The sequence below is a fragment of the Lepisosteus oculatus genome, chromosome 11 (genome assembly GCF_040954835.1).
Source record: "Lepisosteus oculatus isolate fLepOcu1 chromosome 11, fLepOcu1.hap2, whole genome shotgun sequence".
Lineage (NCBI taxonomy): Eukaryota > Metazoa > Chordata > Actinopteri > Semionotiformes > Lepisosteidae > Lepisosteus > Lepisosteus oculatus.
In genome coordinates this window covers 15,719,881-15,744,979 of record NC_090706.1, presented here as the reverse complement: position 1 = coordinate 15,744,979, position 25,099 = coordinate 15,719,881, and the positions used below count along the sequence as shown (strand labels likewise).

Below are 25,099 nucleotides of genomic sequence, written 5' to 3'. Positions count from 1 at the left end.
GGGGCTCTGTGACCGGACCGGTACAGATACGGAGAAAAGGAACAGGATTTTTTTTTCATAACTGCCTTTTAAAACCGGAAAATGCCCATCGGGGTATGTATCCCAGATTGTATTTTTTAAACACTCTTGTATTAGTTCCGCACACAAAACTATCACAATCCGCGAAGGGAGCAGCGGACCTGTCACACAGGGAGGGTGAGAAGTAGCCCCCCGGGGAGCAGAAAAAGCAGACCTGCAGCGCTGCCAGTCTTCACCGTGGCGAGGCGTGAGCTCGCAGCTCCAGCCAGGCTTCCTGTGGCTGCCCTTCCCTCGCCAGCAAAGAAATGGCATTTTTATCAGCTCACTTTGGGCTTTAGACAATAAGCCGTGACTCTCTGGATAACATTCCTAAACTATAAGAATTCCTGTACAGTCACACATTAAAAGACAGCCTCTTTGTAACCCAAATAATTATTTTTAAAAAGACAAAAGGAGGAAACTGGACGGAACCAATCGGCCCATCTCGCCGGCCTCGTCGCTGGAAGCTGACTGATCCAAGATCTCATCCAGCATGAAGGAATCCTGAAGGCAGTTTGTTCCAGACCCCCGCTACCTCTTACTGCTAAAGTCACAACCTCTGTACCAGCATGTTTTCAGATTATGGGAGGAAACCCACACAAACCTGGGGAGAACATGCAAACTCCATGCAGGCAGTGCCCCAGGTCTGGAATTGAAACCAGGGCTCCGGTGCTGTTAGACAGCAATGCTAACCACTGCGCCACTGTGTCATCCCTTTGCGTTCATAGTAAACAAAATCTCAGCACGTTTGCGAGTCCCTGATCTTTTCTTACAGATGGACAGTTTACCCCCCTCTTTACTAGAAAGCACGGCGTAAGGTCTTTAGTTTAAAAGCCAGGTGGTGGCAGTTCACTCCCATGAGGTGTCTGGCTGCTGCCCAAGAATTGCTGGGCTCTAGCAGTTTCTAGGGAAGGTTAAAGATTCTCAGGATCCTCAGGCATTAATGCCTGTTCAGTCACTACTAAATGACTAAGTTATCATCGCCCGATATACCAAGGACAAGTCACTTAACTTTTCTACCGGTACAAATTTGTTTTGTAATTCCCCTGTCTCTCTTCAACCTAAGGCATTCTGTAAAAAACATGCATTGTTTTTTTGCCTATTCTGTCTGCTAGAGTTCTTAACAAAACTCATGGTAGAAACTACATTTGGTAAACCTGTAATTGGCTTATTTGACCTAGCTACTGTATGCCAACCATCATACATTTCATTACGGTTTATTTTTTAGTGTACCCTGGCTGCATAGGATAATTCTTGTCTCTACAAAACCACTCTCATAAGCCCAGGGATAAACAATCCTGAATTATGCAGTTAATCCAAACAATCTGAACCCCGGCTGGGAAACTAGCAGGTTGAGACCCACCATCTCTGCATTCACACGCACAGGCTGTATGTAAATCCAAACTGGAAAAGTGCTCCTGATTTGTAAGCCACCTACTCCCCTGTTCTCTGCCTTAACCTCAATCCCACACTAATCTGCAAACATTAGAAAGCATGCGTCATCCTCTAGGGAAAACCGATAACTCTTTGCTTCCAGCAATTTTACAGCCAACTGACTAACAATTACCTGCACTCAGCTTTATAAAACAATATAACATGAGGGCTGATTCATACACATGGCACCTGAAGGCAGGGGTTCAAGGATGAAGCACAACACACAAACACAGAGAGGAGAGAGCAGGGCCACAGCACAGCTGATGTGCACACTAGTCTGGGAAATGGTCAGAATTTTCCCCCGTCTATTTATCACTTTACATATCTGGGGAAGAGTGGGAATTCCCAAATCGGGTTGTGGAGAGCCCTAATTCAGCAGGTTTTACTGGTGAACACTTTTTTAATAAATGTTTGATGTCAACCATCATTTGCTTTTCTAAGCACTTGGTCCTGGCAAGCAACAGACATAAGGCAGGGCTTACAAAGACTTGCACACACTCACACCAGGGCCAATGTTCCCAGATCCAAATGAACCTACCAGCACGTCTTTGGAGTGTGGGAGGAAACCCATGCAAACACGGTGTCACGTTCGTAGACCCCTCCTCTTAAGGACGCTCCAGCCCTTCCTTGTTTTCCACTCATCGCCCGCACCTGCTCCCTGTTCCAACGCCCTTTTAGTTCTCCTTAAAAGCCAGGCGCTCACTTTATTCGGGGCTGTGCTCTGGTTTCCGCACCAGGCGAGTCCAGGACCTGGAAGCGCCTGTTCCCGTTAAGGTTTTATTTTCTGTTCCTGTTCCCCACCGGTTCCGATCCGGTTCCCGTTTTTAAATCTTGTTTGTCTTGCATGGACTGCCTGGTTTTTGGACTTTTGCCTTCGTTTGGATTCGCCCTTGGATTTTCTCCTGGATCGTGTTACCTTGGCCACACCTCCCCCGAACACCAGCGCAACAAGGACACGCCCCCTGTTTTCATCCCCGTATCCTGCATGACCTTCTCCCTTGTGTATACTCACTCAACCCCGGATTGTGTCGTCCGCATAGGGTCCGGAAAGAGAACCGGGCGTTACACACAGGGACAACATACAAACTCCACACAGGCAGCATCCCAGGTCTGGAACTGAACCCAGGGCTCCAGCGCAGCAAGGCGGCAATTCTAACCACGCGCTGCCCATCTTCATTGGCATTCGTAGATTTTTTTGGACTGCATTCTGAGTACGCATCAGCTTTCAAGGGCCAGAGCTCTTTAAATAAACATATTACTTATTATATACATAACATATAACGTATACACTACTGATCAATAACATGCAGATGTTCCCCAGTCTTTGGTGACCTACAAGAGTAACAGGGCTCCTCCAGAGCAGGATTGGAGACCTCTGTTGTAAGGCAGTTTTTATGTTTAATCTCAACATCTCAGATCTTAGTAAAATGCAACTGAATGCAAAAGCGTTCTTACTTCCAGCTGCTTCCAACAACTGCTGCAAAAAATCTGATGCCAGCTATGTGTCTTGCAACTGCAACCCCTGTGCAGCTGAGCTGGGACCTTGTTCTAAGCAGGGACAGGCAACTTCGGTCCTCATGGAGCCAGATTTCCTGCAGCTTCTTTCTAGAAACAGCTGGATGAGATCATTGAATCGATTATTTACTATCACACGGGCCAGATGGGACGAATGGCACCTCTCGTTTATAATCTCTCTTATGTTCAGAGGTTCAAACTGGTGCATTTATATATTCCTTACCAGTCGAAGTAGGATACAAAAATGACATACAGGATCTGGTTTCAATAAGGTGAAATTACATTTTATCACCAGTGGAATTATCTGTACTAACCTATCTGCCCAGGACACAAAGACTAACAATCAATTATTGAAAAAAGGTCAGAAACTAAATTAAACATATTGAGTCATAGGCAAAATGAATAAAAGGATATAATTTGTATTTTTAATCACAGTATTCCCTGGGCTCTCTCTGTTTCTACAGCTGATGGGGCGGAATCAGACATTTTTCAGTTGCCTGAGAAAATACATAAAATATTCCTTAGTCTTAACTGAATAATTCATCGTTGTTCTTTTTCTAATAATTATCTGGGCAAGCGGCATTTTAGAAGCATTTTAATTGTTTGGTTAAAAAAATCTGGTACTCACTTCTCATAAAAAAGTCCACTTGCATACAATATGAATGTATTGGAAATTTCAGACTAATCAGAAATGACATAAAACAAAAATGCAGACTCATTTGTTATACTTCTCAGTCAATGGGATTAGAAATTCAGAGCCATGGCTCAATTTTGTGGTTAAGCAATGAAGGGGAGATGTACATTGACACATCCAGAATACAGAATTAAGTTTTGCTTTTGTTTCCTTAATCAGAACATGAGAAAAGTTACATTCCAGAAAAAGGTCAATTGAGCCATCTTGCTCATTTCAGTACTAGATTTTCTGTGGTAGATTCAAGCGGTTTCTTGAAAGATACCAGGATTTTATTCAGCTTTTTCTTGAAAGATACCAGGAAATCTGCTTGAACATTATCACTGGGCATTTTGTTCCAGGCAACCACAACCCTCTGTGTAAAGAAGCACTTCCTGATTATAGTCCTGAAAACACTATCTCTTAGTTTCCATTTGTGTCCTAGTTGCACCTTTGCACCTGAAGTTTTGCACTGGCTTGACCTTTTCAAGACTTCTCAGGACTTTAAATACTTGTATGAAGTCTCCTCATAGACTAAGACTAAAGAAATGTAGTTCCTTTATCAACATAGTCTAGTGTTAGTTTACAATGGGATTTCTGCCATACAGTATATGTTCCAATTTTTTTCACCATGATTTAAGTCACTGCTATAGCATTTACTGCATGTGTTTATTTAAGGATTTGTGAAGATGCAGCTCACACACAAAGCAGGAGAGTACAAGACCAGAGAGAAAGGAACTGAAACAATAAAAACTGTTGCTGTGTTGTGTACTTGTGTGCAGGATGAAGCCCACTCTCATGGGCACAGGGGTAACTCCAGCTTTTGTCATTGGGAATTTGCACAGGTAGTAAAATACCCCAGGGCAACTTTTGTAAAACTATTTATAAGATAAAAAAAACCTTGGTTTAAGAGCTTCAGTAATTAACATTTATCTACCTTAAAACCAAAGTTATGATTGTAAAAATATGGCTGCAGCTAGTAATAATAGTTATACGTACCATGACCTTTACAATCATTGCTTCTATTGATGTTGTTGTAACGACAAAGAGATGTTAGAGCAACTTGAGAGAACTGCAATTTCAATACTTTGGGCTGACCATGCAATAGTTGTGGTTAGCCTACATCCCGCACTGACAGATCAAACAAAGATGGGTACGTGTCAGTGGGTAAATCTATTTTGCAGCTGATACATTCACAGGAAGAACATTACTTGAAATACCACACTCAGACATACTGTATATATTTGCACCTAGCACTTGGATCATTATATTAAAATATATACTTGTAGTTGCAACAATGATTAAACCTTCGTAGTCTCGAAAATCCCACATCTGTGGAAAGGAAACCTTACCCAGGCTGTTATCAACATAGAAAGAGAAAATAATCATACTGTTGTCTGCTGGAAGCTATTTGTAATTCACAGATGGTGAGATGATGAGTGTGAATCAGTCCTGGTTTATCATAAGGAACCCAAGAGTTGAACAATCAGGCAGCCAGTCAGTCCTCCATGCAACTGGATCCAAAAACACTGGGCTTTAAGGCAAATCACCCAACTTGCATTTGTGAAATATCTGTCAGTCTCTTCCAGTTGACCATCTCCATTTCCTCCTGAATCTCTCCTTTCTTCCACATCAATAAGGCAGGGAACTCAAGCAATCAGTTGAATTCACGTCTCAGCTTGAGAGAATCCCCTTCAGTTAATTTTGAAAGGAGCACATTCTAAATTTTTTGATGATGCTCATGAAGAAGGGAAACATCAAAAAACGAATGGAATGTTGTTCCAAGCATCTTGTGTCGCACACCAGGGAAAGCACACACAGTAACAGCCAAACCATGGAAGCCAGGAGGGGAGGGAGCAGAAGTGATTTCATGAAAGCCCTCAATGCATCGCACAGAAAAGCAAGCTCAGAACAAACGTGGCTAATTGTCTTAAATTCACATCTTGACAAACCCGGGGGTGGCTCTGCACTTTGTATACACCAGCACAGACAGGGGATACAGGCAGGTTCTATTTATTTTATTATTTATCCTTTGGAAATGTCAACACAGAGATCTTTTCTAAATATTTGTTCCTGCCTTAGTATAAATTCAATCCTCATTTTAGAACATGGTTTTCTTGATCCTCAAGAGAATAGGAAAGTTTTCTTGTTCCTCAAAGGATAAAGAATTTTATTTTTATAACAACCTGTACTTCACAGACCTCAATGAGGTGCATGTGCAGGCAGGCCTAAGAACGTTCACCATAGCATATGCATTTTCAGTTCCCTATGTTTGTGTAAATGCACAGTTCCTACACAATTCTTAACACTTCCCATTTTGATTTACCGTAACTCTACATGCTTCACTACGCTTTACTGTCCTTTTATTACGGTAAACCACAAACTTTTAAATCACATAAACACATATGCGTGCTCCTGGGTTCCTCGTTATCAGCTTGTCCTGTACTTTAGGATTTTTACGGAATTTTGGACAAGTCACTGCCTACAGGAATCTTCAAATCAACACCAGCTGACTTAATAAAATCTGTGATTCCAGATTTGATACTTTTTTACACCTACCTCCTAAAGTAAGGCTTCTTAGGACTGTTTCTAAAGACACTCAGGGGTCCCACAACCCCAGTTCAATGAGGGGTGAGGGGGGAGAAAGAGTAGTTATCTGCTGTGGTGCTGGCAGAGACTGCCTGTGTCGAACCCTAGCTGTCTGACCTGATAAACCACCACACTCAAACTTATACTGAGAATAAACTTATAACTGAAGAATAACGTGTGAAGATAAAAATGTGAAGAAATGAAAATAAAAATGATGGCCACAACAGCCCAGAGCACAGCCACTATTATTGGTGCAGATCTGTGGCACAAATAGCAGTCACTGTCATTATCTGTCACACAGTGGCAAAAAAGTGTAGCTAATGTTGCCCTAGGAGGACAGAGGACAGGAAGAAGCATATCACTTCCCTTTCCTAGCTAACACTGAAGAACAAATAAAATCTAACTAGGGCTTATGATTTGCATTGAGACCCAACAGATAAAGGAGTATTTGTATTTTTTTCCATTTATTTCAAGAAAAAGAAAAAAACTGAAAGATAAATCAATGACTCATACTAAGCTGAATATAAATGAAGCTGCAGATGCACTATTCCGCAACTGAGGCTGAGAAAAAAAGGCAGCTTTAAATTCATCTTACTGACTCCGAAAACAACAGTCTTGATATTTTTCTTTTTTAGAATCTATTTTTATTTGTTTGTAAAACAGTATTTTAAAAAGTTAGTATATTTGTATTGCCCAGATTTGTCAATTGCCATAGTTCATTTTTATGTGATAGATATATAAACATTTGTATTTTTATAAAAATAAATAGAGATATTGTCTATTTGTTTGGACTGCAAATACTAAAAATTGAAAAAACAATGCTGTAAAAGGACCTTAAATTGGACGGACTTTCTTCCAGTTTCTGTATGTTATGTACATAATGTGTAACACAGCATCTAGACTATCTGCATTTGATAGTATTCACAAGGTTACTGCTAAAAATGTTATTACAGAAAATGAGTGCAAGCACGTTTATAACTGAGAATATATGGCATTTTACACAAAGAGACATGAATGTTTAGCACAAACTGTCTAGCCTTGTTACTTCAGCTGACTCCATTCTGGGATTCCCTCCGAAAATGGCTGGATGAGTTCCTGGGATCATCTAGCTGCTAGCAAGCAATACATTAAAATCAACTTGTTCTCGCTTTTAATGCTCGTGTTCGGAATTAGTGTGGGTGAGATTAGTAGTGAGTGAAATAGGATGGCTCAGAAACAAGCAAGAAAGCACAATGTCTCCGCCGTTGAATACAGAAGATGGCTGGGAATCAGAAGCTTTTACTGGTGCATGTCTCTTTAACCGTGCTGCTGAGAGACCGCTACCCTTGACAGCCCTAACTTCAGCACCCTGGGGCTGCTGTCTGCTGATACCGAACTTATTGTTTTATCGAGCTCGCTCCTGGCCCACCTCCAGACTCCACAAATCAGACAAACGGCAGCGACACGCGCACTGCCAAATGTCGGTTCTCCTTCCATCCGTCAACGTGAAGGGTACAAAGCAAATTCAGAGACCAAGCATGTTCTCTTTCTTAAAGGGTGTGCTGCTCTGATCCATCAGTGCAACACAGATCCAGTCACGATTGTAAAAAACACAGAGAACCTTAGAATCTTTCCTCATTTGTTTGTTTCCATTTTGCTACAGCCTCAGTATAGATCCATGCCTGCAAGTCAGACTGCAAGCACAAAAGACAAATTATTCACAACATTTTCTTGTAAAGTTGCATTTAATGAGCTAGTTGTGGGTTATTTCAGCATAATTTCTTCATTTAGCAGGTGACTGATGCAGAGTATTTGCACAGGCTGAGCACAAGTGCTGATTATGCCAGACCGACACGATTCACTTCATCTGTCAAGGTGAGTCAGTGTTCAGGAGAAATAACACACTCTAAAAAGGCAAATTGAATCTCACGATCATTAATGTTTACACATTTTTTACAAAAATAAATAGTAGTGTTATCTACAAATACTTGAGATATAATTCTGTAGAAAGAAATTAAAGCAAACAGTCAGTTGTTTGCTAGGTTAATTAAAATAACAGACTATTCCATAAATCCAAAGGCTGTCCATTAGAAAAGACAAAGCCATGGTCTTGTATGTGTGCCCTGAAGTCCATTGCCTACTGTGATGTACCAGGTTATGCAACCCCTCTCTTCTTTCTCATGTAATGGAGGAAAAATTAATTTAAACAGCAATGACGACAGTGTAGTCAGTTTATTCATATTTAATAGGCCGAATGGGCAGCCCTATGCAAAGCATTCACCACCCATTCAACTGCATAGAACTATCCATTAGAGAACACAGGGTTTTATCCTTGGGGGGGTCCGGGAGAAATCTACTGGGAACTGCCTGCATGGTGCCTGGAGCTTACGAGTTCTGAAGGCCAAGCAGTGTGAAGCTTAAAAAGCATGTATATTACTAAATGCATTTCATGGACCCCAAGTAGGTCTGTAATAACTTAAAAGGTTTAGTCTTTTTGGTAATAACAACCCATTGCAATATTGGTTTAGGCCATTCAAGACATTTTGAGTCCTCCCTAAGTCCTAGGTTTGAGCAGAAGTCACCACTTTTCATTTACTGACTTACTCATTTGTCAGTTCGTCAGACATAATTAGTGCTTTGCTTCTGAAAGATTATTTACCAATTTTGTAAGTGCAATACACATTTGTCAATGGTGATTTCTTTGCTTTGTATTGATTTCTTGTATATCCCAGAAAGAGCTTGTTGAAATGTTGAAATATTCAAATATTGTTGAAAAAAATAATTTAAAATGCAGCGTGCCAGCTCATGTACAGACATTTAGCAAACATGGTAAATTTAAAAAAATACAGCAATACTGAAGTCATCCTCTTTGCAAAGCTGATGTTGGGAGCCTATGACCATAACTTCACCCTTGTCAATGTTCAGCTTAAGAGTGTTGCGTTCATATGTTAATTTCAGACAGACACCTGTAAAGTGCAGACACTAGATCAGTATTGTAACGCAACGGGGGCTCAGGCGGGCGCCCTTGCCGCATCTGGTCGGCCCCTGCACCGTCCGGGGCTCGAACCCGGGACTTCCGCGTCTCTCTGCAGCGACCTAGCCCCGTGAGCTAAAGAGAGATCTCTCCACAGCCCAGTAGCTGTGGTCCTGCTATCACAGGGAAGGGTGGTGACGTCACCCGCTCTGGTACGCCGGCTCTTACACACAGTGCTTGTCGGCCGTAAGCGTTACACTCTCCCCCGCTTAAATCGCCGTCCCCGGCGAAGGGCTATCCCGCCCCACTTCTGACACCAATGTAACGCAACGGGGGCTCAGGCGGGCGCCCTTGCCGCATCTGGTCGGCCCCATCCCGACTGGAGGCTCGAACCCGGGACTTCCGCGTTTCTCTGCAGCGACCTAGCCCCGTGAGCTAAAGAGAGATCTCTCCCCAGCCCAGTAGCTGTGGTCCTGCTATCACAGGGAAGGGCGGTGACGTCACCCGCTCTGGTACGCCGGCTCTTACACACACTGCTTGTCGGCCGTAAGCGTTACAGTATTAATTGATTTGGTAAACACGAGGGTCATCTGACCAAAACTGGCTAAGAAGCAACATATCATTACTAAATAAGCTACCGGCACAGACCCTGTGGAACAACCTTGGTAAGTGAGACAATCAGATCTAAAACAGCAAAGATTAAGGGATGGGCTTCTATTAGCCTAAAGGGAGCATAACTAACAAAGGAAAGTACTAGTAATTCCAAGAAAGATTCCCATCTGCCCCAGTACTATGCTGTGACTGATGGTAAACAGTTAAAGTTACACTTAAGAAGAAAAATATAAGTCAGAATAACTCAGAGTCAGAAGCCACCAGCAAATAATTACCTTATAAAGCACAGCTTCAGTTATACGCCCCCTGAATGGGAAGGTTCAGAGCTCATTACATGCAGATGAAACTGTAATTGAGCTGTCACTGCCAGTTCCATAATTTTCGTGAGAAAAAAACTTTGACGTAGTACAGCAGTTATGTACCTGTGAGTCTAGGCCAGTTTTTTTTAATATAGGTGTGACAGCAGCAGTCTTCAAGCCTGTAGGACCTGAAATCAGGGACTCATCGATGAGGCTAGCAGCAAATGGAAAAGGAATAGCTAAAAGGATACCTCCTACATAGTTAGGAACAAAAAACAATCAGTTCAAATTCATTCTATTGTTAGGTCTTGTAAAAGTTCAATTATTGGACAGCTCAGGTGTGTGGATTCCCATTATCAGGGCTGATGACCCCTAGCCTAGGACAAACCACACTTTACCTCTGCACACCTCAGACTGTGAGACTGTATCTGAAGTGAATCTCAGAGCATGTGGTGTCTGAGCACATAAGAATAAGAGTGTTACGAAGGCATTCATTCCGGACCCTATGAAGACGACACAATCCAGGGTAGAGTGAGGAAAACACGGGGAAAAAGGCATGCAGGAGTCGGGAATGAAAACAGGGGGCATGTCCAGGGCGCGCAGGTGTTCTGGGGGGTGAATCCAAGGCAAACTGTCCTAAAGGGAGTCCAAAGGGAAATCGAAGATGAGGCAAATGTCCAGAGCCTGGTGGTCCATCAGAGACAAAGACAAACGGGATTAAAAACTGGAGTGAGATCCGGTGGAGGGTCGGGGGGAACAGGACCAGGAGCTACAGGTCCTGGACTCGCCTGGTACAGGAACCAATGCAGAGCCCAGAACAGAGTGAGCGTCTGACTTTTAAGGTGGGCTGAATAGGAGGCTGGAACTGGGGGCAGGTGCACAAAATCAACTCAGAAGTGAAAGAGCCGGAGCGCCCTTAAGGAGGAGGGACTACAATCGTGACAAAGAGTTTATGTCGGCTACAGGAAGCAGCTGTGTCTCTCAGAGCTCTGCTGCAGGAGTCACTCCATTCCTGATTTCTAAAGACAGAGTGAAACACCTGCACCTTCCCAGTAAGCCATGAATAAAGCTAATACGAGGAACAGAACATCACTTACACTGAGACTGAATCCCCCCTCTATACAGTAAATGCCATTCTGTAATTCCATTTCCTCGTATGTTGTAATTACTCTGAAGATAATTATAATCATGAATTGCTCAGACTTTTCTGATAAAATAATATAAAACTCCAATTTCAAAGAATATGCAAATCAAATGTTAAGTCTTTTAAAAATAGCATAATGATAATTACAAAAGTAATTCAATATTAGAAATACTAGCAAATAAGATATTATAATGCGGTCCTACAGACTACAGCACAATGCTGCAAGTCCCTTTTTTGCATAGATAAAGAAATGAGACAGACAGAAAATGTGCTGTTTTACAGCACCCCTAAATCTACCACTTCATCAGATTTGCAAACAAAACAAAAACTGTTATCTCAAAAATTATTTTTAAACAAACTCAAAAAAAGAACTAGAATTAGTACCTCAATGAACTGATGGACTTTCTCATCACATGGTACAAGGAATTATAGCCCTGCCAGGTTCTTCCCAGATGGAAAGGAACAAAGGATTAAAATGACGCAGTATTCCCGCAGATCTATGATTACATCCTTCTTGTGAAGATGCACAGCACCAAACCTTTTCTATCTGTATTTTTAAAGTAAAATGAAGCACGGAAGAATTTCCCAGTAACTCTTCATTACTCAAAGACTTAATTACTATGTAATTACCATAAATATTATGGTAAAAACTTCATTTTAGTAGTTAAATACCAATATGACGCACATTTACTTCCATTTTGTTTTATTGCTTTTGGAAATCATTCCTAACTGCACAGAGAATGTGTAAAGCTGAATGATAAGTCTAATTTAAGTTCTTAATTGAAATGTTATTTTTGGACATTCTGAATGTAGTGTTGTGTGAATTTTCCAAACTATGACAATTTTAACAGGAGTTTCAGTGACAGAAGTTCAATTTCACTGCTTTTGCAGTGAGCTTTTTTTGGAGCTCATCTTGTCCATCAATAGGATGGGGCAGATCTGTCAGATCATCAGGAGGGGAGTCTTGGTGTTACAGTCACGTTCAGGGATGCCAACTGAGCCTTTTGTTAACCCTACCCCTTTCCGCACACTGCCAGAAAGACACCCATGGAATTGCTGACGAACAATGACCATCTTTCAGAAAGGATTTTTTGTTGTTGTTAAAAACCAAGTGCAAAAGCTGTTGAAATTTTAAAGCTGTTTATCCAAAATATCTAAATTTTCAAGACATTCATCCTTAAGAGATTTTCTGGCAGAGGTACAGTATATACATCCGTGTGTGGGTGGAAAGGGAAGGAGGCTATGGGTTCAGAGTTTCTAATCTAGTTTACTGTAGAGAGGTAGAGACAAGGGGATATACTGAGAACTAGTAAGAGACTTCACTTACAGAATGCCACTACCATGTGTTTGTGGAAAAAAGGGCATGCAAAACACTAAGAAGCAGTCTGAAAATGTCCAAGCATATTTCATGTTTATGAGAGCCAGACCAGTTTGATTCCTGATTATGAAGGATTTGAAGGCTGAAGGAAAACCTTCAGCCTTCCAATGGGTGAGCATAAGAATGTAAGCATATAAACGAAGAAGAGGCAATTCTACCCATCTAAGCTAAGTGATCTGAGCTAAGCGATCTCATCCATCCACTGTCACGCCCTCTGCAGCCAGAGGGCGCTCCTTCTCTGTCCTGTCCCTAGTTTCCGGTCTGCTGTCCTTCCTGTCCCTCTCTTTCCCTTGGGCTATATATTTCTGGGTCTTGCACTCTGTCCTCGCACAGCAGTGAGGTTCGGATGTCCTGAGACCCGCCTAGCACCAGGGCGCCCCACGTCCGCTCCCTGAGGGCATAGGTTTCTATACGGCATTCCTGAACGGCACTAATGAGCCCGGGCCTTTTTCCCGTCTCGCCGCTACGCATATGGGTCTTTTTCTGCTCTCCTGCTCCCCACGGTTTGTCCCTTCGGACGTCCGTGACATCCACTACTTTGGAGGAAGTCATGATATTGGTTTCAATAAAACATTACAATACAACGGAAAGAGGATGCCTGTACTGTACCGAGAACTGGTGTATTAGAGTGCAAAGGGGCTTTATAAAATGTCATTAAAAATTCAATTCAGAAAGTACTGCACAATGTGAGATGTTACAATGAAGCCCATCCTTTGCAAGACACCCACTGTGTTCTTCCATCAAAATATAATTATCTCACATTACAAAGAGAGAAACTTAGACCACCCCCTTCTCACTCCTCTCTCATACTTATTTAGGCATAAGAGAGACACATCTATAAATGAAGCGAGTCCTAAAAACTAAAAACTAAATTTGTCTGTAGGCACTGGAATTTTCTCATCTGTGACTTTATACACTCTGAATTGTAAAGTATACAAAACCAAAAAAAAACAACAGTAACATATTCCTGCTGCACAGATTTATTTTTTTGGTCAGCAAGCTTGCTTTTCACTTTCTGCAGATTTTACACTCTTGGTGGGCGGAGGTAGAATCTGGGGAGATATATCTCTGATCATTCAAAGTGTCTAGAACAAAATTAGGGATAACGTCAAGGACTTCTCAGTATGCTAACAGCCCTTAAAATCTTCATTATAACTAAAATAGGATGATGAGCGTACATGTGATAATGCAAAGCACCACTTTGCACATAGACAGACACAGATTAACGATGGGCCATCCTGGTCTAAAGGAAGATTTAATGGCTTATTGGGCCGATTAAAAAGACAAACAAACTCTCTGAATGACAGATTGAGACGATTTAAGATGCTTAAGCACACAGATTTCAGGGCTCTCAGGGCTGACACAGCACACACAGAGTCCTTTAAGTTTATTGACTTCTGCTGGTGTTAGGGTGACAGGTCAAGCAGTGATGCAAATCAACAATGGTGATGAATGGCTCTTTCACCCCCAGATCTGTGCCAAAGGTGGGTGGAGGAGTCCTGGATGTATCAGCATCAGACGACTTGACTCACAGGGGCCAGAAGGGCACAGAGTCAATAGCCCAGCAGGGATCTGAACCCCAAGGTCACATGAGCATCTCTCTTTCACAAGGAACAATTCAATAAAACCAAAAGGAAATTAAACCAAGAGGAAATTAAACAGTAAATGCACTATTATGTTTCCTGCGTATCTTAGTATAAACACAGTAAAGTATACCAGAGCAAAATCACGACAAAAGAACTGTACAGTAATATAAGCCATGATCTCAGGCATTGGACGCAGTGGTGAGCAAACACAAATTTACAGGGACCTGCAGGCTTAAAAAGGCATGGGAAATTGTTGTGTATATTTACCACATTAACCTTCTCCTGTCATATGGTTAGAAGCTATAACAGTTTAATGTCCATTTTCATAGCTTTCTTAATGGCCAGTGACATTTGCGTTGAGAAAAGAAAAACACAAGGTCAAACCACAACGGTAAAGAAGAACTGCTGCAGCTTGGATCAATAAGCCTAAGAAAGACAACAGTCTGGTAGCTCACTGCCTCCTGCGGAGGGACAGTGGAATAGAGCCCTGAGCACACACATGCAGATGTGCTACACAGACATTTTTCCATGTCGATGAACGTCAAGGTGCACTTGAAGAAGAGCACATTATCTATGGTACTAAAAACTATTATGTTAAAAATAATCCAGGAAAAAACAGAACAAAAACTAGTGTGCTGCCCAGGACTCACACACAAAGGATTAAAAAGGAAAAGAAAACAAATGGCTGTGCTCATGAAAGAGACCCTTGTCACTTCACGTCACATAAAGCCCACATCTGAAAAACAAACGCGTTCAATCACATTTCAGCTGTGGCGCGGGACCAGGTCACAATCATTCCATCATTCTGTCTCATTGATACCAGCCTATGATTTGCAAATTAGCACAGGCTACGTATTAATTTCCTATTTCATTGCCTATTTTGCAGAAATGTTATTTCCTTCTGGATGCGTGTGTGTGTTTTGGGAGGTGTCAGGGTTTTCTATAAATATAATTATTATGAGGTTTACAAGCATTTGAGGGGGTGGTGGGGGTAATGGTAATGGTCAGGGCTCTGGACTCCTGACCAGAGGGCTGCAGTGTTGAGTCTCCTCTCAGATTCTGCTTCTCATGTCCTTCGGCGTGGTTATCCTTCCCAGTTCCTCCAGTCTCCTCAGTGGAATGAATAGGCACGGGCATTGTAGGGGTCACCCTTTGATGGACTGGGAGGTCCATATCACACCCTGAAGCTCGGATAAGCCTTGGCAATTTGGATCAATGTATGGATTTAACTAGCTATTAACAGGATTACAGGATTCTGACCCAGCAGAATTGGATTTATTTCCATTTTGAGATTAAACTTGCTGTATTTTCATTCTTAAAAGCGTTGTGTGACTGCATCTTTCATTAGGCGGTTAATGGCCTAGAGAGAGTACAGTTTACAGGCATTAATACCTTGTCTACATTTGCGTTTGGCCGACTTCCATCATAAATCATGTTATCTGAAGCAGCACAGTGCAAGGTGTTGATGCATGACCACATGAGTGCACACTTGGAATCAAGATCCCTCTCACCCTGTGGACAAACTGTTTTATCACAATCTCAGCCTGCCAACTGCAGTAACCACAGCGAAATTCTATACTATTTTCTCTCTGATTTCATATTACATGAAAATGAATTTAACGCTTCACTGTAGCCCACTGATCTGCTTCCGTAGATGTCTACTTTCAGCACGTGGGCGTGTCAGAGGTACGTTTTCTTCCCTGTCAGGGAGCCGAGTATTAACTTAATTGGCGGTTCAAGAAAGGGTGGAGATATAAACGATAAAAAACATGACTCTAAATTTAGCCCACAAAGCTTTCACAGATCTCCTACTGATGTAGATATTTTCTTTATGTTGACAACAGATAGCCCGGCAACTCCAGGCGTACCACTTGCTGACAAGATGAGCTGAAATGGGGAAAAAAGTGCCTGCTTGTCGCGGTAGCTGAGCTTTTTAAATCGCTCTCTTTTCCCAGAGGAGAGCTGTGAGCGGCCTAATCTCCCCCTGCTATACGTCTGATCACTTAGAGAGCGCTTCCCCAAAATTTGGTTTCCTGCGAGAATTCACTTCATCTTTCCAACAATGTCAAGGCTGATTTCTGCAACCATATATAGTTTTTTCCTCTTTTTTTTAATCGGCTTTGGAATCATGAATCCCTACTGGTATTATAATTAAAGCCATTATGATCACATACAGGGTACTAGCTCACTCTCAGATCAGATTGAAGCAATGACATTTGTAAAGGATACTTGAGTTTCATTATCAATCAGTTTCCAACTGATATAAAGTACCTTATGTCTTTTTCACAGTGAGCAATCTCTTAAAGTAATAACACACCACCTGAACTAAGGCCATCATTTAGCAACCAGCTTCTAAGCCCAGCTAAAAACTGAGCACTGAACTTGTAATGTAGGTGGTCTCGGATATACAGTACTTCGGAGACAGGGAACAGAAAATCACGAAACAACGTACTGTATAATGGTGAATCTTTCTCCATAAGAACAATGTACTCTAGGCTGGAGGCTTAATTAATGGAATGGAGTCTGGTTAGGGACCATAAATTAGAATGAGTGTATATTTCACTTGTAGCTGCCCAAATCCATTACAGAGGGCCCCATTATAAGTCCAGGTAATGTTCTAAATCATGCAAATTACAGTGAAATCAATATCCATAAGGAATAATGTAATTAGCTTCCCGTACATTACCAACATACAGTTCAGACACAGGTACAGTATATACAGTTAATGTACCTATAACCCACAAAAAAAATCTAAATAAAAATAGCTTCACCAGCTACTTTCAAATTTTTGTCTCATTGAAACCATCAAAGCCATTCAGGGTAGATTTTTCCACACACTGTTCATGTATCACACATCAGACATAATTAAACATAAAGTTGGCGATCACATCTGGATCCACTGATTGGATGAGCTATGTACTATGGGCAGTAAGAACTCAACATTAATGCTGGGGAATAACAATTCATAATCTAAGTAATGTGCAACAGCATTGCCTACAAAAATAATTATTTTTAATGTTAGATTTTGCCCTTCACAATATTTTTTTCATTTCCATAACAAAATAATCTACAAACCATCTACACTGCTGTTTTTAAGTGCCTTAAAAAAATATGTAAGCACCAGGAATTTTTGAGTTTACCAACATACAATGAAAAACATCATATAGTGGGGCAATTTATACAGGGGACTGCTTGAATGCTGAGATATTGTATCTGTCACGATTGTAGTCCCTTAAGGGCGCTCCGGCTCGTTTCCAACTACAAATCAATTCTTTAGTTGATTTTGTGCACCTGCTCCCTGTTCCAGCCCACCTTTAAAAGCCAGACGCTCTCTCTGCATTGGAACACGCACGCCCGGAGGCTCGCCTATCACAGAGTCGCCCTATGTCTGCGGCTCGGGTGGCATTCGTCTCCTGAACCAGCCGAACCCGGGACCTGGAGCGCCTGGTTCCGTTCCCCCCTTTTTCCTCCCCGACCCTTCGCCGGATCCCACTCCGGTTTTTAACTTTGTTTCGTTCGTCTTGGATTTATCACCCAGCTCTGGACCTTTTTCTGCACTTGACCTCCCTTTGGACTCCCTTTTGGACTGTTCGCCTGGACCACGCCTGCTGGAGCACATTCGTCATGCCCCACCAGTTCCTCTACCAGCCCAGTTCCTCGTCTCCCCCCTGTGTGTTCACTCCCTTCTGGATTGTGTCGTCTGCATAGGGCTGTTAAAAATAATCCAGGAAAGACGCTTTGTAACAGTATCTGCTAAGCTATTGAAAATGCTGACAGAAACATTAAATTAAATAATTAAAACCACAACTTTGAAATTATAAAAGGATCTTAAATTCCTTGAGTCCTTTTCTCTCATTTGCAGGTGGAAGAATTCAAACCATCTCTGATTTTCTGGATCATTTTATAGTACACTCCACCATAAATAAATGATTCAAATTTAGCTCCCTCGCTTGCAAAAACAAAGAAATATTTTAAAAAGTAGAAGCTTCCAAAAATGACATCATTTTTTTACACAGTAATGGATTTCTTTAATATAATCTTTCCAGATTAACATAAAAAAGCAACATCGGGAGAAGATGACAAAGTTCTGCTTCGGAATGAATTACCCTAAATGCCCCTGCAGGGCACCAGTGAGCACAGGGTGAATCAATGCCCTTTTTCAACAGTTGTCCGAATCCATCAGCCAGTGGAAATGAGAGATTAGAAGAGATTACACAAACTGCAGGGCCTTACTTCTACAATGGGTACCAAGACATTAGCCCAATGTACAGTTCCATTTTTTATTTTATTTTTATTAGTAATAGAACAATTACATTAAAAATATTGCATAATTGCAAAGTGTTTAATACCTGGATAAGTAAGCAAACATTCTGTATATTATCTTCATAACATTCCTTTGAAGTGGGAATCTTGAACTAAGGAAAAGTAATAGGTTTATCCCATGCTGAAAAGAGAAGAGAGAAAACACAACGTTTTGACTGTGAAGCCTTCTTCAGGTCTTTCTCATACCTGAAGAAGGCTTCACAGCCAAAACGTTGTGTTTTCTCTCTTCTCTTTTCAGCCTGGGATAAACCTATTACTTGTTCTTTGCAGACTACGCATGCTGATGCAGCTACCCACTTGAACTATCTTGAAATAAGGTTAGAAGAACTAAAGTCAGTCTTTTTATTTCAGAATCAGAATTTTTTTTTATATATATATACTGTACCAAACACGTTGGGGAAGCATAGCACTGTGGGTTAGCTATTGGACTAATGACTGACAGGTTGTGAGTTTGAGTCCCTTCTACACATACTGTAGTTGTATCTTGAGGTAGGTACTTCAACCCAGGTGCTCCAGTCCACCCAGCTGTACAACTGGGGACCAGCACTGGTAGGAGGGGTCATCCCTCTGTGATGTCCTGGGGAGGGTCACATGCTCACTAGTCTGCTTAACGCTACAGAAAACAGGATGATCTCTGGCTCAATGAGCTCTTCTAGTTCTGGTATGGCCTTTCCTTTATTTACAAAACCACCCAATCGTTATGCTCAGCTGTGGGGGCATGTGGTTCGAGGTTAGGAGGATCCTGGGCTGAAGTCCTGAAAAGAGTCCACCGGGAAAAGGTTTAGGGAGTTCACCAAAGCAAAAGCCGAAATCCGTAATCCACAAACCGTAGTCAAGGTACAAGCCAAAGAGTTCAGGGAACGAAGCAGGTAAATAACCTAGACGCCAAAACCATGAGCCGAAATTCACAAATCGTAGTAAAAAAATGCTGAGTCAGAAGTCAATCAAAGTACAAAAGACACAAACCAGAAACGCAGGGTGAAGCTCTGAGCAGGTAAAACCCAACACTGAGCAGTGAGCATTGTGCCACAAGTTCCTGAAATATGGTAGAGCTGGAGGTGTGGTGGTGAACAGGTAAGGTGATTGGTTAGCTGTTTGGGCAAGTTCCACGCCTTCTTAAGGGGACTGCTGAGGGATTGCACGAAGTCGAGGTTGTAACACTAATTTCAAATTTTCAACCTGTCTTTACACATTGCCTCACAGGGAGAGCCCCTGTGCCCACATGGGTAAAATGAAGCAAGGCAGACTGGCTGCCCTGACTCACTTACCCATCTAGCCAATCAGCTTTTGATACATTGCATAGTTCAACGTTAATTCAGAGTTCGTATGGCAGTGGGAAAGAAGCTGAGGTTGAAGCAGGCAGTCCTTGAGAGGAAGGATTTGAAATGTATTCCAGAAGGGAAAAGCTGAAAGAGATTATGAGCTGGTAAAGGGGTCTGAGATGAATTTCTTGGCACGATTGGAGGTGCAGCTTGAGCAGAGAGGAGATAGAAGGGAGTTCACAGCCAACAACCATTGCAACTTTGCACACAATCCTTTTCAGTTTGCCTTTTGAGTAGTTATCCAAGCTCCAATACCAGACTGTAATAGAGGTTGTCAGATCACTTTGGATTGAAGGAGGGGTTGCCGGTTCACTCAGTGTTTTTTGAGTTGCCAAAGAAAAAACATCCTCTGCTGTGCTTTCTTGACATTGTGGTCAGTGTTGGTACTCCATTTAAGATCACTGTTTATATATGTACCCAGAAATGTAAAAGAGTTTGTGGTCTCTATAGAAAGATCATTAATGAAAGCTGGAAGTTATGTGTTCTGGATCCATCGGAAGTCGATGATGATTTCCCTGGTTTTAGAAGCATTGAGTAGAAAGTCGTTGTGCAGACACCAGGCTGTTCCCAAGTCAATCTGCTTTCAATAACAAGTCTCATCATTATTTGAGATGAGGCCAAAAGTGGTAGCGTCATCTGCATATTTGAAAATCTTGACAGAGTCATCCTGAAATGTGAGGATGTTTGTGAAAAGGGAAAAGAGCCATGGGGATAGGACACAGCCTTTGGGAGCACCTGAGCTGAGAGTCAGAGGGCAAGATGTCCTGTTATTCACCCTGAGAGTCTGTTGGTGATGTGTTAAAAAGTCCAGAATCCAACGACACATAGCAGGGTTGATGTTCAAGTCCATCAGTTTACTGCATAATTTATGTGGATTAATGATATTGAATGTTGAGCTGAAATCCCAAAAAAGGATGCGGCCATTGAAATTTGGCTTCTCCAAATGCTGGAGTATACAATGGAGAGCCAGGTTGACGGTGTCCTCAACAGACCTGTTGGTCCTGTAGGCAAACTGATGAGGATCCGGCAGGGAAGATGTATAGTGCTTGAGGTGCTTAAGCACCAGACGCTCAAAGGCTTTCATAGCCACCGAAGTCAGAGCAACTGGTCTGTAGTCGTTTGAAGATTTAGGAACAGGTATTATAGTGGATATTTTAAAACTGGAAATCAACTGGAAGATAACAATATTCAAAATGAAGATGGCCAAACAGTTTTGCTGTGACTCTGATGTATGCCCAATAAACATCGTATACATACAGTATATGGGTAATCATTAAAGTGCTGCACACTGCAAAATGCAAGTCCCTATACTTCTGATTTCCTCCTCAGTCTAGGGTTTTAATAATATGACCACATACAATGTGGAACAACCCTCTCCTGTCAGCATCCCTCTTGACCTGGGAGTTGGTTTCTTTCAAAGCGAAGCCCCGGCAGCTAGCAATGGAGAGAGTGCACAAAACACAAGGGAGAGTCACTGCCTCCGAGAAGGCACCCTTCAGCCCTGCATCCAACCTCCTGCTCACTTATCTTCCAAACAAGGAGCAATCAGAAATAATTAAAGCAGAAATAATTGGGAAACAAGGGAACCCTCTGGCAGGAGATGAATGGTATCAGGAGTAGTTACTTAAAAGCCAGGCTTTGCAGGCCCTCCAGATGATATGGGGTTAGCTCCCTGCCAATAGAAAACAGTACAGAAGAGCAGCAGAAGCTGAGCACATCAGCACAAATGACTTCTCAGAGCTGTAACAACTTTGTTAGCAGCATTGGCCCTGATGGGTTGCTCTTTCATGTTGAATATTTTGACTCACATGGATTGTGCTCTCCATTATATTGGAGGCATGTGAACTCTAGCAGCCTCCTTACCTCATCATAGCAGTCCACGCATAGAACCAAGAGGACTGATTACTGGAGGGTGCCCAATGATTCTTTGGTTTAATTGCACACTTTACAATGGCTCCCCCCCAAAAAAAGAAAACTCCCTTAATGTTCTTTACTTGTACTTTACTTATATAGGTTGTTTAAACCCCTATGGTAAATTAGATTCTTTGTTCAGAATATATTTAAGCATGCTCATCACACATTTACTATAGGCTCCCTGCTGAAGTGGAACAGCTGTATTTATGTTTGTCTACTTTATTTAATTAAAGAAATAAGGTTATGTACTTTACTGCAGTCTGATTGCTGTTCTAACTGGAAGGTGTAAGAAGAATCAAAAGCTCTCATTGAGCATTAAAGGTTACTCTTTCTTCAGTACCTCAGGTTTAAATAAAAAAGGGTTATATGCTCCTGCACCTTTTTTTTTATTTATGATGCCCGAATACATCTATAACATCAGCTGCCCATATGCAATGATGTTGAAAATGGCATTGCAATAACGCACGAATAAGGTAAAGTGACATTTTTACTGCCAGGAATATTAAGTGGCTCTGCAGGAAAGCGATTTACTGCAACATCAAGATGCCATTGCTACAGTACCAATTCAAGCAAAACATAAAACTCGACAGCACACACACTTATTTTTTAAAATTATTATGCTGTACATACAGTCCTAACAACCTGACATTCAGGCATCTTGTCCAGCAGCTTTACATGTTCCTTTTGTATACAAAAAATCTGTACACATAAAGGTCAGTTCATTTGCAAAAGGTCACTTCTCCTGGTCTCCCCTGTGCCCTCCTCTACAGCACCTGCAGCAGCACAGTGTTCTGTCTGTTATGCACAGATTCAGCTATTTATTTGTCTGCTTATTCCCTAAAAGAAAATCCGAAATACTGCACCTGCAATACACTACAGAGACCTTTGTTATAATGAACTGAGCAGCTTAAGCATACGAAAAACCTATGCAGACGATCACTGAAAAGAATACAGAAATCTGGTATTTATATATACAGTATATATCTTGCTTGGGATTTATGTAAGATTAAAATTCTTTTGTACTTGTTTTATTTCTGAATCGCTAAAATAATAAGTTGCAAAGTAGTCATCAACCTACAAAATATCACCACTTATGTATGATTGTTACTATTTTTTTTATTTGGTAAAAAATGTTTTTTATCATCCATCCAATAATACATAAATTCAGTTCAACACTGCTGCTTATAATTGTCGTATAAAAAACAATCCTTAGAGAAATAAAGAAACTCAGACAAATAAAACCTAATATACTGTAACTCTCTTAAATGGTTCTAGACACTGTAAAAAAATGCATTTTTATTTAGCACTATAATGTATTTAACGGAATGTTTTTGTATGCATATAAAATGAAATGTCTGGCTAAAGCAACAATACTGAGCTTCTATACACAGACCCCTACCTTTGGGCAATGGCCTCAATAAAAAAGAATAAATATGGTAGTGGATATTTGTAAGTATATATTTGTATATATTATATATATTTGTCAGTGAATTGGAATGGACAGTAGCAGTTCATGAATGTAGACCAGATGTCTCAAACCCATCTCCTGGAGGGCCTTGTCTTCTATTTTGCTGGTTTTTGATCCAGCTGAACTCTTAATTAGTTAATTGATGCCTTTAACTGAACTAACAATTTGATATTTTTAAATATGAATACAATTTTTAGCTCTTAAACCTTTATAGTTTCCAAGTAAACTCTTAAATGTTATTAAGTTACAAATAATGTATTTAAAGCACAGGATAGAAAACGTTACATGGATACAGGTTTCAAGTTTAAGGAAAAAGAGAAACATGCTGATGTACTGTACAGAAGGAACTACAGTTCTTTTATTTCTACCAGTGCAGAGATTTGTTTCAGCTGACTTGTTTCAGGGAGGATAACAGTAGAAAGTCATTGAATTGAGGAGTAGGATACAAACCCTGGTGCTCTTCTAACATTCGCCTGGACATTAACAAACTGTGAACCAATGACCTGCACAGCTATGAAGGGGAAGGCCTCCACAGCCTTTTGTCTCTGGTCAACAATCCCCAGAGTAAATACAGCCGTTGAGATAATGAATGCATGACACAAACCGTGTAGAACGAAACCATAAAAATAAATAAAGGCCTATGCAGAGCTGCAGTTGCATACAGAGAAGCGAAAACAGAAGGAAAAAAAAGCTTTTGCTTCTGTCTTAGCGCAAAGGTTGAAGTTCAACTGGAACAGAAGATTTGCCCAGACTTGCCTCCCGATTAGAAATATGTCAGAGAAAAAACAAGAACTAAGGCCAGAGACAATGAATGGGGCAGGCATCATGTAGCAGATAATGTGACCTTTGTTGTAAAAGGAACTTATCTCCTCAACATTAACAGCCTGTCAAAATAATCTGATTTGAAGGCAATTAAGTACCTTAAATGAGGAGCCAGGGGAAGCTTGTACTTGGCCCAACCCACTGTGGGCCAGCCCCAGGTCCTGCTGGCTATAATGCCATATGATCATCTGTAAATTATGCTATAGCTAATCTTAAAGCTAATCTTAGCTAATATTGTCTTCTGTCTTTATTAGTAAAGATATTGAGAAAAAACTCAAACACTCCATGATTATAGATTTATGTTGGTCATGTTATGCTGCAGGTTCACATAGGAGCCTCAGCAGTCTTCGGGAAGGCTCGGTGGGAGAGGCTTAGTGAGAGATAATGAAGTAATAATGCATGCTGATTGAAAATGGAGCTGTCTAAAATAATGTGAGCCGAAAAAAAGGTTGCTTTGATGCAGAGGAGAGGCTGGCTTGAATATAGCAGTTATAATTTTTTCTAAGCCAGGAAAAAAGCTGCCCTGATGCAGCGGAGAAACTGGCTTAAATACAGGTTGTCTGAATTGGAGAGGCCAGCTGGAGTGAAGCTGTCTGAATAAGACGAAGGCGAAGGCATTTAAGCTTAATGTCGGAGCACTGAATACGCAGGGTAAAAACCTAAAATAGTCTACTCCATTGCCTGATTGAAATTGGGAGGGTCCAACTGCTTGAATAAAGAATGGCCTTCGGGAGATGTGTCCTCAGCAAAATCGCACGGAGTCAGAAGAAGATCAAGAGCCTGTGCAAATCAGCTGGTTGTCCAGGGCAACATTGGGACGGGAGCTGCTCCCAGCCCAGGCGTAACATGTCACTGATTGTCTTTGTGGTGACCTAAGGCCCTTCTTACTGGGAACAATTTTTCTCCTGCATCACAAATCCCCAAATCGATATCTGAGGCTTCTGGAACAAACGTAGCTCTTTTAAAATAACTTACTGTTGGATCTGTTTTTGAAATGTGAGCCCATGAATGTA

At 41.4% G+C, this 25,099-nt stretch overlaps 1 protein-coding gene across 1 annotated transcript in view; it reads right to left on the bottom strand.

The window, feature by feature from the left end:
• Positions 1-2,990: 2,990 nt before the first annotated feature.
• The window catches only part of LOC138241852 (3',5'-cyclic-AMP phosphodiesterase 4B-like), a 50,126-nt gene continuing 28,017 nt past the window's right edge, over positions 2,991-25,099 (bottom strand). The window contains exon 5 of the mRNA XM_069195798.1: positions 2,991-3,106. Within this exon, the coding sequence (XP_069051899.1) occupies positions 3,097-3,106 (10 nt within the window). The 3' untranslated portion in view covers positions 2,991-3,096. The remainder of the gene's footprint in view (positions 3,107-25,099) is intronic.